At 42.0% G+C, this 12850-nt stretch overlaps 1 protein-coding gene across 1 annotated transcript; it reads right to left on the bottom strand.

The window, feature by feature from the left end:
* Nucleotides 1–1954: 1954 nt before the first annotated feature.
* NKX1-1 (NK1 homeobox 1) lies at nucleotides 1955–10263 on the bottom strand. The gene is made up of 2 exons (XM_018554761.1): nucleotides 9788–10263; nucleotides 1955–2826 (listed from the first exon to the last, which is right to left on the bottom strand). The coding sequence occupies exons 1-2, from the start codon at nucleotides 10230–10232 to the stop codon at nucleotides 2045–2047; spliced, it is 1227 nt and encodes a 408-aa protein (XP_018410263.1). The 5' UTR covers nucleotides 10233–10263; the 3' UTR covers nucleotides 1955–2044.
* Between the last annotated feature and the right edge of the window lie 2587 nt (nucleotides 10264–12850).

The raw sequence follows: 12850 nt of genomic DNA, 5'->3' as shown, positions 1-12850 counted from the left end.
CAGTTCCTAGGCATCATCTAGCCCTCCCCATAGGGTGAACCTAGTCCATGCGTCAAAAGTAGATGGGCAGGAATTAAAGTGCTCCCGGTAAGATTTAGAATCTGCTCAGGTGTCTGACCTTTGTGAAGGTGGTTTAAGAAGTCTACAATTATGTCATCAGAAAGTAAGTAAATTAGCTTTCAATAGATGCACAGATGAAAATGATGTATCTGATATGATGTCATCAGATAGGACTCTGTATGGTCATCAGGTACTACTCGTGTGGTCATCAGATAGGACTCTGTATGGTCATCAGATAGGACTCTGTATGGTCATCAGGTACTACTCTGTATGGTCATCAGATAGGACTCTGTATGGTCATCAGATAGAACTCTGTATGGTCATCAGATGGGACTCTGTATGGTCATCAGATACTACTCTGTATGGTCATCAGATAGGACTCTGTGTGGTCATCAGATAGGACTCTGTATGGTCATCAGATACGACTCTGTATGGTCATCAGATAGGACTCTGTGTGGTCATCAGATACGGATCTGTATGGTCATCAGATAGGACTCTGTATGGTCATCAGATAGGACTCTGTCTATATGGTCATCAGATAGGACTCTGTATGGTCATCAGATAGGACTCTGTATGGTCATCAGATACGACTCTGTATGGTCATCAGATAGGACTCTGTATGGTCATCAGATAGGACTCTGTATGGTCATCAGATAGGACTCTGTATGGTCATCAGATAAGACTCTGTATGGTCATCAGATAGGACTCTGTATGGCCATCAGATAGGACTCTGCATGGTCATCAGATACTACTCTGTATGGTCATCAGATACGACTCTGTATGGTCATCAGATACTACTCTGTATGGTGTGGCCATTCAAATCACTACATGACAAGAACCTCCATCACGGGCTTTAAACTAGCTAGGCTCTGAGGGCTTCTTGTGACATCAGAGCAGGTTAAGAAAATCCAGGGTGCATTTCTGCTGTAAGGTGGGTCCATGTCACTATGGAGCACTTGCACCTTTATGGAAGTCCCTCATCCTTAAAGAGGTGTGCAGTTTCCATGAGAAGGGTCTTTCCCCTCATGAGCATTTGCACCTTATGAAAGTATTTCAGCTCTGTACAGTAATCACACAGAATTCAGTCAGTCAGGGTCCTCTTATAAGTGAGGGGCATAAAAAGCTGGAGCCCCATAAGTCTGGGAACTCAGAACAAACGGCGAGAGAACTGCAGCTGGCCCTGGCAGGAAGGGTAATTGAGCTGTACACATGAGCCCCGCGGGCGCGTGGCCTGGGTAGCCATGGTGTCCGTGCATGCCTAATGGATTGGTCATTGGGGGGGAGTGGCTAATAGGACTCAGTCCACTACCCATACCTCCAGACCCCCCTCCATGGTTGGAGCCTCCTGTGGGGGCACTGGTGTCAGCTCCAGGATTCTGCTTCTTCTTATGGTCATCAGATAGGACTCTGTATGGTCATCAGATAGGACTCTGTATGGTCATCAGATACGTCTCTGTATGGTCATCAGATAGGACTCTGTATGGTCATCAGATAGGACTCTGTATGGTCATCAGATAGGACTCTATATGGTCATCAGATAGGACTCTGTATGGTCATCAGATAAGACTCTGTATGGTCATCAGATAGGACTCTGTATGGCCATCAGATAGGACTCTGCATGGTCATCAGATACTACTCTGTATGGTCATCAGATACGACTCTGTATGGTCATCAGATACTACTCTGTATGGTGTGGCCATTCAAATCACTACATGACAAGAACCTCCATCACGGGCTTTAAACTAGCTAGGCTCTGAGGGCTTCTTGTGACATCAGAGCAGGTTAAGAAAATCCAGGGTGCATTTCTGCTGTAAGGTGGGTCCATGTCACTATGGAGCACTTGCACCTTTATGGAAGTCCCTCATCCTTAAAGAGGTGTGCAGTTTCCATGAGAAGGGTCTTTCCCCTCATGAGCATTTGCACCTTATGAAAGTATTTCAGCTCTGTACAGTAATCACACAGAATTCAGTCAGTCAGGGTCCTCTTATAAGTGAGGGGCATAAAAAGCTGGAGCCCCATAAGTCTGGGAACTCAGAACAAACGGCGAGAGAACTGCAGCTGGCCCTGGCAGGAAGGGTAATTGAGCTGTACACATGAGCCCCGCGGGCGCGTGGCCTGGGTAGCCATGGTGTCCGTGCATGCCTAATGGATTGGTCATTGGGGGGGAGTGGCTAATAGGACTCAGTCCACTACCCATACCTCCAGACCCCCCTCCATGGTTGGAGCCTCCTGTGGGGGCACTGGTGTCAGCTCCAGGATTCTGCTTCTTCCACTTTGTGCGCCGATTCTGGAACCAGATTTTCACTTGTGTCTCAGTCAGGCTTAGCGACAAGGCAAGGTTTAGTCTCTCGCACACGGATAAGTACCTGGTGGACTTAAATTTGTTCTCTAGGGCCACCAACTGTTCATAGGTGAAAGCGGTGCGAGCTCTGCGGGGCTTACCAGACTTGGAGTCTGAGCCTGTTCGCTTTCTTTTGGGTTTGCCATGCTGGGCCTGCTGCTGGTTCTGTTGCGCTTGGTTCTTGCCAGACTCTTGCTGTGAGCCAGGAGATTTACTCTGATCCGCGAGGCCTTCCTCTGTCTGTGAGGCCACTCCGCCTTGATCCCTGTTCATGGTTCCAGAAGCAGTGGAATTGCTGCTCTCTTCACTGCAAAGTTCTTCATCTTCCTCATCTTCCTCTTCTTCCTCCAGGTCACTGCCAGGGCTGGGGCTGAAATCTTGGTTCTGGCACTCCTCCCCAGCCTGTTGGTACAGCTCTGAGTCTTCTGCAATAGAAAGAGTTGGGGTTAGAACCAGGCGCCACCTGCTGGCCATCATAGGAAACACACATCACTGTCCCTCTCACTTTCCCTGTTGCCAGACCTTTTATTACTACAAAAACATTCCCATATGATTATCTGTGCATTTAATATATTCTGTGCATGTTATTTACCTGAACATGCCTCCCTCGTGTAGACATCCAAAAAGCTCTGAGGCTGCTGCTAGGCACCGCCATCTTGCATAGAAAATTAGCAGCCTCAGCTGACTCAAAGCTGTAACTAAACTGACTCTCTACAGTATTCCCCTTCACTCCTGGTAGCTACATAACAGATTATGTAGGAAGGTGAGTGAAGGGATGAAGTTGCTGGGCCGGCACAGACAGTAATTAGACACTCCCAGAAGAGGAGAGGGGTATGATGTGCAAGTAGGGAGGGGGGCTTTGCTAGGGAATTAACTTTTCCTGGAGTAGTCACATTTTTTAGCAAGTTCAGAGGCACCTTGCAAGTGCAAAAACAGTTTATACAAAGGAAAAATGCTTCAAGGAAAATATTAGATTTCTATGTGCTTTTGACTGCATTTGAACTGGTGACAGGGTCTCTATAAATAGACCCTTTAAGTGCCTAGTTGCCAAAGTCAGAGTTTTCCCTTTTTTGTCATTTTATCCCTCCATCTTTCATTCTTTAGCTATTTGTTTTCCCTGATATTTACATATCACAACACATGGTGCCCATTTATTAACCAATTCATGACCAGATCAATGTGGGCTTTACACAACTGTATCAGTTTAATCTTAATTAAGTCTTATTCTGTGAGCTATCCATTTAAAGTGTCTCTATACTCAGGAGTTAAACCTTAAAAATACATTCAAGTACCTTAACTATTCACAAAAATGTATATTATTTGTGTATCAATCGGCTGTAGATCCTCAAATCATCTCTGAATTGGTGCTGACACTGTGCTTCCTTCTGGAGGGTGACTACTTTTGTTCCTCATGGTCCCTGTGTGTGTTGTAAAGTAGTCACCGCTCCAAGCTCACTCCTGTGATGGACTACAATCTCATGTTTAGTTTCCCATTTGTATTGAGATTGTAGTCCATCACAGGAGTGAGCTTGGAGCGGTGACTACTTTACAACACACACACAGGGACCATGGGGAACAAAAGTAGCCCCCCTCCAGAAGGAAGGACAGTGTCAGCACCAATTCAGAGATGATTTGAGGATCTACAGCCGAGTGACACACAAATAAGATACATTTTTGTTCATAGTTCAGATATTTGAATGTGTTTTTAAAGTTTACCTCCTCAGTTTAGTGTACTTTAAATGTAATCATCCATGTCAAATAGGGTTCCCTATTTGTACTAAAGATAATATGAATTTTTCTTTGTGTTCATAGACATATAACTCAAGCAAATGGAAAAAAAATTCATAGGAAATATTTGTATCAAATATAATTTTATATTTCCAGAACGCACCATAGAGCATTTTATGAGCATTAAAGATCAATTGGCACCGCTAGCCATTTGTGTTCTTTACACAATAGGGATCCATTTCTTCCGTATGTTTGGGGACTGATCGCTAACCACATCAACTGAATGTTGGTGATTTTAGTAGCATGACTGAGCCAAAGAAAATCACACATATATAGTTTTAGGCTTAATGTAAACAAGTCATAAATTAAAATAATAATAAAATATAATAATCATAATATAGTAAAAATAAATAATACATAATAATAATAATAATAAAAGCAGTGGGCTGGGTCTTGGGAGGAGTTTTGCCTTGATGGGTAGATGTCAGTCTGGAGAAGTAGGCATTCCTGGGCAGGCAGCATTTGCTAGGTAACACTCACATGTTATATTGGGCCCCTATAGGTTAATGAAAGGGGCGGGCCAGGGACAGTCAGATAATGATGGATGTCCTCCATCCATGAAATGAGGCGGGCTCTATCTGACTTGCTGCAGTTTCGAATGCACGTTGTGAGAAGTTCACAGTGTGCAGAGAAATCAGAGTAAGCAATTTCAGTCCAGGAGAGGAGCCTGTACACCTCTGAAGGGAAGGCCGGAGTTCACCTTTAATAGGTCAAATAAATCCATATAAGTTATATTGTGCTTTTTTTCACACCATTTTGCAGATGATGTAGAAATATTCACATGAATCCTTTCCATTATAAGAGATCACGATCCACTGCTATACACAAGACACCTATACACATGCAGAAGGTTTAGCTTAACCTACCAGCATGTTTTTGGATTGTGAAAGGAAAACAGAGCACATGGCAATGAAAGCTAGTACGTACAAACTCCATGCAGTTCTATTTTCCCAATTATCAACTGTTTTCTTGCAGTCTTTGACCAGACACTGGCTGCTGGCTGATTTGCACAGCATTTGTTTATTTATTTATTGGTATTTATATATCACCGACACTTTACGTGGCGCTTTATGTACTTCGCATTCACGTTAGCCCGCCTCTTTTTTCACTTTTCACACTTTTCTGTGCATTTGCCATTACATTTTTTTCTTCTTTTTTTAATTGGCAGAAAGATGTTTCCCATCTGCATTAAACGAGGTTTCCTTATATAAAAATTTTCACTAGAGCTGTAGACATGCAAACAATTATTGCATGTACCCTGAGGCTGCACAAAAGTGAGCCAAAACAATCTCAATTTAAATAATAAAAAAAACTAAAAGTTATAAGTTCTTAGTTTTAAATAATAATAATGAGAATTTTTTTTTTCAACATGAGGCAAAATGTCCAGTTGGTGAGTCGCAGATTTTCCTGATTGACATCAATATAGCTAAGCAGAGTCGCCCCCATCTGCAGGGAATTGTATATATTTTAGGAGTCACGGTTCTCTCATTTCCTGAATGGTGCAAATCTCCATCATTTACACACATGAATGGAAATATTCAATTGAAGAGGTGACCCTTCTCCTGATTATATCCCATGGAAGAGGGAGAGTTACCATTCTTTGAATCTCTATTTCTATTTAGATCTGTCTAATGTATTTGGGTTAGACAAGCATGCAGGGGTAGATACAGGTGAATAAAACCTTTGCTGATTTGCTCATTCCTTATTTTAATTAATTCTTGTATCTTGTAAAAACTGTAATCTGTATTTCACTTTGACAATCAGATGTACCTGAGAACAAGCTGGGAATGTCCCACTGGTCTACCTGGAGAAACTCTGCTAGCACTAATGCCCTGCCGGTAGAACATATATGTGAATGTGATCAGCTCTGTGTAAGGAACCTCGCCTGTACTTGTTGAAAGTAGAAATTGAAAAAAAAATTAAAAAAGGGAAAAATCTGTAATTAATACAAGTTATTTTTTTTTTTTTTAGATATACCCTGACTTCAAAAACACACACAGGGTTATTCACTAAAGGGTGAATAGTTTGGAGATTGCAGGAGAAGTGAACAATCTCGGACAACATAGCTGAACTGGAAAGTGAGCTGAATTGGAGAATTTTTCCATATCAGCTATGTTGTCCTAGATTGTTCACTTCTCCTGCCTTCTCCAAACTCTTCACCCTTTTGTGGATAACCCTGTAAGATAATAGAGATATAAGGGTAAAAGGTGTAAAGGATTCTCAAAGCCTTTGACTCTTATGTCTCTATTACCTCTATGTATCGGTGTTTGAAAATCCCTGTTTTTATGTCTAGTTTGTAATGATATATGTAAATGGGGCAGCCATATTGCTTTATTATATAGATAGACATCCTCTACTTCTTGCTTAGAGGTGTTGCAGGGTGATTTTATTTTACTGCTCCTCTTTACAGTGCAAGCGCAGGGACAGCTCAATTCAACCTGGATTTAACAAAATATTCTCTAAGTGTGCTATCCTATACATGGTTTTATCTCAGCTGCTGTTCAGCCAGAGTACTTGGTGCATGTGTGGTCTATAGGTAGCCACTAGAGGGAGGAGATACAAATGTGAGGCTAGAAGGATCATATGTAAAAGGTACCTGAAAATGACTTGTAGTTTCAATAATAACTGAACATTTTGACTTACTGAGAAGGTACTGCTTTGCTCTGTAGCTGCTGTAGAGCTAGAAGTCCCAGCATGCTCTGAAACTACTAGCCCTTGTATGCTCTGCTGGGACTTATAGTTCCAGGGCAGTTTAGAGACTACCAGGCAGCCAACACATGACAAATACATCAATCACAATTAGCACTCTGACAGGTAACCTGGTGACAGTGATATACTATATATAATAACTTCTTTCCAAATGTCCTGCAGGATTCTATCACAGGCATCACCTGGTGAGGACAGCTTGTGTCAGTCACCTCTGTGACAATTCCAATGCAGGGTTCTGGAGCGGAACTTTCTGTATCTGGAACAAACCGTTCAGGTTCCGCTGACTCCCCATAGCATGCATCGAAGCGGTTTCCTACGGATATATATAACGCTTGTAGCTGTAGGTCCTGAGTCTAATACACTCCATGTGTCCATCTGTTTACTTACACTTGCAAAAAAGGTACAACTGAAAAATTCCCATGCACCTATTCTGTGCGCGTTGTGTTGAAAACAGTTGTGCTCAAAGCAAAATAAAATGAAACAACATCAGGGCATGCACAAAAAATGAATAAATACATACATTTTAAAATGGGATAAAAAAATATATATAGCTAAAAACAGTACATCGAAATGCACCTGTACATATTTGTGCAGACATTTACACAAGGCACAGCACACCTGTACAGCAGAGGAGATGTATCAGTTGTAGCAATATCTCATCCGGCATAACTTCTATGTGACAGGAAATGTCCCCTTACTGGGGCACTTAGCGGCATTCTCGCTAAAATCATTATAAAATCTAATAGATATTGGCGGAAAACAGGTTGTTAGTTTTTTTAATTAAACTTCGATATACCACAAAGGAATTTTAAATATAATAATTGAATTGTTACTATTATTATTATTATTATTATTTTTACTACTTTTTGTTTTTTCTTAATAGCTATAATTATGTTTGCATGCATTCGCACATAACCAAAGTCATTTGCATATTCCTTCACGGGACAGGACCATATAATAAAATATTCTGATGTAAAGTTCGGATGTGATGTGCTACTAAAAATTAAGAAAAATCAATATAATTATGCCGACGTGTACAACATTTTTGACTTGGTGTCACAGCAGTGCAGAGTGTTTCAGAGCACCCCTGCCTCTCCTATCAGTCAGCCGCTGACTGTATTCTATATGAATCCCAAAAAAGCAGGCGGCAGCCTCAACTCTCCTGTACCGACAGTGGAGACAACAGCCTGTTTTTTGGGGGATTCATATAGAACACAGTCAGGTCACAGATCAATCTTCTACATGAGTTTGTACAGGTCTTCTGGTCCGGGTCACCCGGCTCCTGTCCAGATGAGTCTGTACAATACAATTCCATGCAGGAGAAGAGAATTTTATTGTACAAGCGGTACAGCTCGCCAGAAGGCAATCAATGGCAGTCTTGCATGAGTGCTCAGTCAGAGAAAACACGTGTACACAACTGTATGGCTGGGAGGGACACCGATCCCTACATTGCAGCTGCGGGCACCTTCTGATCAACAAGTCCCTAATGTTCTCCGAAAGTCCTATCTATCTATCTATCTATCTATCTTATGAGTGAGAAAGAATAAAAATAATATATATAGTTTTATTTTAACCTGCATTTTATATAAAAGATTTTAATTTACTGCAGTGAATGTGTGTGAGTTCGTGTGTTTTTCTTGAAGGGTAATTACTTATAAGAGTGAGGAGAGAAAGAGAGAAAGAAAGAGAGAAAGAAAGAAAGAAAGAAAGAAAGAAAGAAAGAAAGAAAGAAAGAAAGAAAGAAAGAAAGAAAGAAAGAAAGAAAGAAAAGAAAGAAAGGAAGAAAAAGAATAAAGCAAGAAAGAAACTGTCTGGCATGACCCTTCCCGGGACAATGCAGGGACTCTGGTGTGCCTGTGTATTAAACATATGCACAGTGTCGTTGTAAAATTGTGATATTATATGAAGTCAGAAATGCAATCTGCTCCCCTAGTCGCGATCAATAGGCGCCCTAATAAGTGTAATAGGTTTTAATCGAGTAATTATCCGAATTTTGACCTATAATTTAGACGTTAGGAGAGAGTTTGCAAGCTGCCTGAAAGAGATATGCACAATTCGTTAATAGAATATCGATCGGGGCACTCGGGGGCTCTTCCCCCCATTATCGGCCTCTCTGCTGCTGCTAAGCACATTCTCCCTTCAGTGAAATCGAAGGAATTTAATTGTTTTTCCTGAGATAACCATCGTTTTCTCACAATTAGTCTGATTTGTTCTTGAAAAGAAAAAAAAAAAAAAGCCGAATTGAATGTGTCGCCCCAAAGCCAGAGGCAAGGTGTCCTGTGAATGGTTTAAGTAGGCTTTAACCCCTTACTGACAGATGATGGACAGAAGAGGGGACAGAAGGGGTCGTTCCTGGCTAGAAGCAAGGGTGAGCCAGCAGCAAGGGTGAGCCAGCAACTGTCAACCTGTGGCTCTTCAGCGGGAGGGAAACTACAAGTCGCAGCATGCCTTCATTATGGTTGCAACAAGAGTAAAGGGAGGAGTGACATTGCTGGAGTTGAAATTGAGTCTGGAGTGTAAACTATAGTGATTCAATGTATATATAATTTTTATATATATTTATGTATATAAAACTCTCTCTATCTCAGTCTCTCTCTCTTCATAGCTGTACATTTAAGACAACGGATACATATTTTCTATCACTCATGCTATAATGATCATCAGTCAGGTTCTGTTGTGAATTTACAGAGGAACAACTTCACATGTTTCCAGGTTAGGTAAATCTGTATATTTATTTCAGCATTATGTTCAAACAAGAAAGTTCGAAATGCATAAATGATAAACCTTTTCTATAACTTTCCTCTTACCAAAGTGAAAACAAAAGTTCAAGTCTGGCAGCTAATACAGGTCAATATTCAACACACATGATCAGAAAGGTGTAGAACTTACTTAGAACATCCGGGGACTTTTTGCAGGTGTCAAAGTCTTCAATGAAGGGTTTTTGGTTGGGCCGGTCGGTGCCAGGCTCCTCATGCTTGTCCTCTGCCCTCAGGATATAGTCGGTGCTGGTCTTGTAGACCATATTGCAATGTCTATGCTTGCTGTTAAATTTATTAGGGTCCAGAATGTCCAGGACTGAGAAGGAGGTGGTTCTGTGGACTGGAGGAGATGCTGCTACCAAGCCCTCTTGGCCGGGAGTGTTGCCACTCTGACTGTCCCCTTGTCTGTCCCTGGGGCAGCCATAGACTGGGAGCTCGTTGGCGGAGAGCCTCTGGTCCCCGTGGGTGTCCATGATGTCTCCGTGCAGGCTGCAGGAAACGCCTTCCACTACTACAGCTGGCTGTGCTTGAGGCATGGAGGTGTCCACTTGAGCCTTGTCCCTACCCACGTTCATTGCTTGGTCACTAGTCTCTAGGAGAAAGTTGGTCCAGCAGGTTTCAAATACCTCCAGCCTAACAGCTCCACATAGGAGTCATATCACCATCTTCCCAAAACTCCTAGCTTGAGGTGGCTCTTGCAGTCTGGTGCCCCTCTAAGTTTGGTGGCCCCGTCAGCCTTTCCTTAAGATCTTCTTAAGTTTAGAGGCTTCAGATTCCGCTTTGTCTTTTGTCCTTAGAACTTTAGGACAGAGCCATGTGGACGTCTCAAACCTCAAAGGCTTACACTCAGGGCCCGGGATCTTCCTGGTTTTCACAGGCTTATGAACCCCTTGGTTTCCTGCTACCAAAACCTGACAGTCCTCTAAGTCTTCTCAAGTTCAAAAGCACCTTGAGCTCTGTGGCTTGCCTTTTGAAAGGCAACCTTAGTCCCCAGTCTTTTGGACTTCAGGAGCTTGCCACACTTTTGCTCCAAAGGTTGTGGGAGTCCAAGACTTGAGATCCAGTCAAGTGTGAACTTCAGCCAGCGTATTCCTCCCGTGTCTTATGTTGAGTGTTCCTGTCAACGTTGGTCCAGATTTCCTGAACGATCATAAGATAAAGTTGATAGGACCGATTACAGTTGTTGCATTGGCTTTTGGGTTCTCAACCTGCTCAAGAAGCTCTTGATGGTGTTAATGTCCACTGGTGTGTGCTGAACTGTCCACTGTGAGCAGCGAGGAGCTGAGCAGTGCCCTCTCCATGGGGTGGGAGAGCAGTGTGATCAGTGCAGAGAGGAGGGAGCTCTATGATGATGTGTGGTACCCTGAGCCTGGCTCAGCTCCTCTCCCAGCATCACATATCCATTCATCTGTGCAGCATCTAAATAGCCTTCTTTGGAAAAGTGGGAGGTGATGGGATTTCTTTTAAATAATTGCGGGATCAATAGCAGGAACTTATATACAAAATGAGACCATCAGATCAGATAGGCTAAGCCTCGGTTAGGACTGACTAAATGGATTAGAACAGTTAGGATTGCGAAATTCGCGTTTTGACACTCGGGAGAAATACGAGGCTGGGGCGCAGGGAGACTTATGACTCTCTTCTGTTTACTGCAGAAAAATGGTGTTTTGGAAGCGATGTGATAGAGCTGCACACATGGCAGGGGTACGGTGTGTGTGTGGCAACAATGGAGGGGTATTATAGAGCAGGGCCATGGTTATTGTATGCCACAATGTACATTGAGAAATCATATAATATCATTATTCAGGGGATGTTGATGTACTACATTAATTTTGAATAAAGCAAAAGCATACATTCATTATTTCTATCTATGTACTATATATATGTATATACTATATACCAGAGGTAAGAATAAAAGATTACTATACAGCATAAAGTGTATGATATATGCAATATTCAGAATAATTAGAACACAATCATCTATACTCTTTAATCTATCTATCTATCTATCTATCTATCTATCTATCTATCTATCTATCTATCTATCTATCTATCTATCTATCTATCATCTCTCTCTTTCTCTCTCTCGCTCTTTCTCTATCACCGTATCTATATCTATCTATATCTATCTTATTTCCTTACTCTTTCTCTCCTCTTCCTTCTTTCTGTCTATTTCTTTCCCCCTTTTCTTTGCTCTCTGTCTCGTTCTGGTTTTCTCTCTCTCTCTCTCTCTCTCTCTCTCTCTCTCTCTCTCTCTCTCTCTCTCTCTCTCTCTCTCTCTGTCTGTCTAAGTCTCTCTTTTCCTCTTTTCTCTGTCACTCTGCACCTCTCTGTCTTTTTTCTCTTTCCCCTTTCATTTCACCTGTCCCTGTTTGTCTTTCTGGATTCATTTTTCTTATGTCTGTCTTTCTCTCTCCAATAAAACTAGAACAAGGAGACCTGTACACAAATGGAGATGTTACCCATACTGGTTTGGATGGACAATTCCCCCTTCTTTTGACAGAGTTTCTTGAGGCAACCTTTTAATATCAACCCCTGTAGAATAATCCCTCTTTTTACCATCTAATTATTGTCATCTATCTATCTATCTATCTATCTATCTATCTATCTATCTATCTATCTATCTATCTATCTATCTATCTATCCTCTCCTTTTTTCTTTATTACCATTTTTCAAGCATACACTCGCACACACATATGTATTTTTTTGTATATGGTCCTGTTTGTACATATGTCATCCCTGTCCATAAACATATCTGGCCACGCACACATGTGGTACCAGGAAGGTAGCAGTGGATGAGCATGCAGTGATGCAGACAGATATTCTGGGCTTCTCCCCTGCTGACACTGACACAAGGACGGCTCTCCATGTAATTATCGGAGGCAATGATCCTTTGGAAAGCAGAAATTAAAAGTTGTGAGGAATAATGATGTAAAACAATCAGAGGCAGTTTGGCAGGGGTGGGACACGATTAGGGGGAGGACTGACCCCCAGGGAATTGTCCCTCTCACACTGCTGGAATATTCATGTGTGGTGCTGCAGATCGCAATCATTCCCCAGCACGCCGAGCATCCAATCTAGGAAGCCTTTAGGATTATGTCCGGGTAATGACTTTCCCTTACGATGGCACCGACTTACAAAGTGTCACATTTGGTTTAGTCGTCTCATTTGGCTGCTTGTAAATGTATGAAGA

This window comes from Nanorana parkeri, unplaced genomic scaffold (genome assembly GCF_000935625.1).
Source record: "Nanorana parkeri isolate BGI_ZX_2015 unplaced genomic scaffold, ASM93562v1 scaffold172, whole genome shotgun sequence".
In the NCBI taxonomy this organism is placed as follows: Eukaryota; Metazoa; Chordata; class Amphibia; order Anura; family Dicroglossidae; genus Nanorana; species Nanorana parkeri.
Note: the sequence above shows the minus strand (reverse complement) of the source record. Positions and strands in the feature narration are given on the sequence as shown.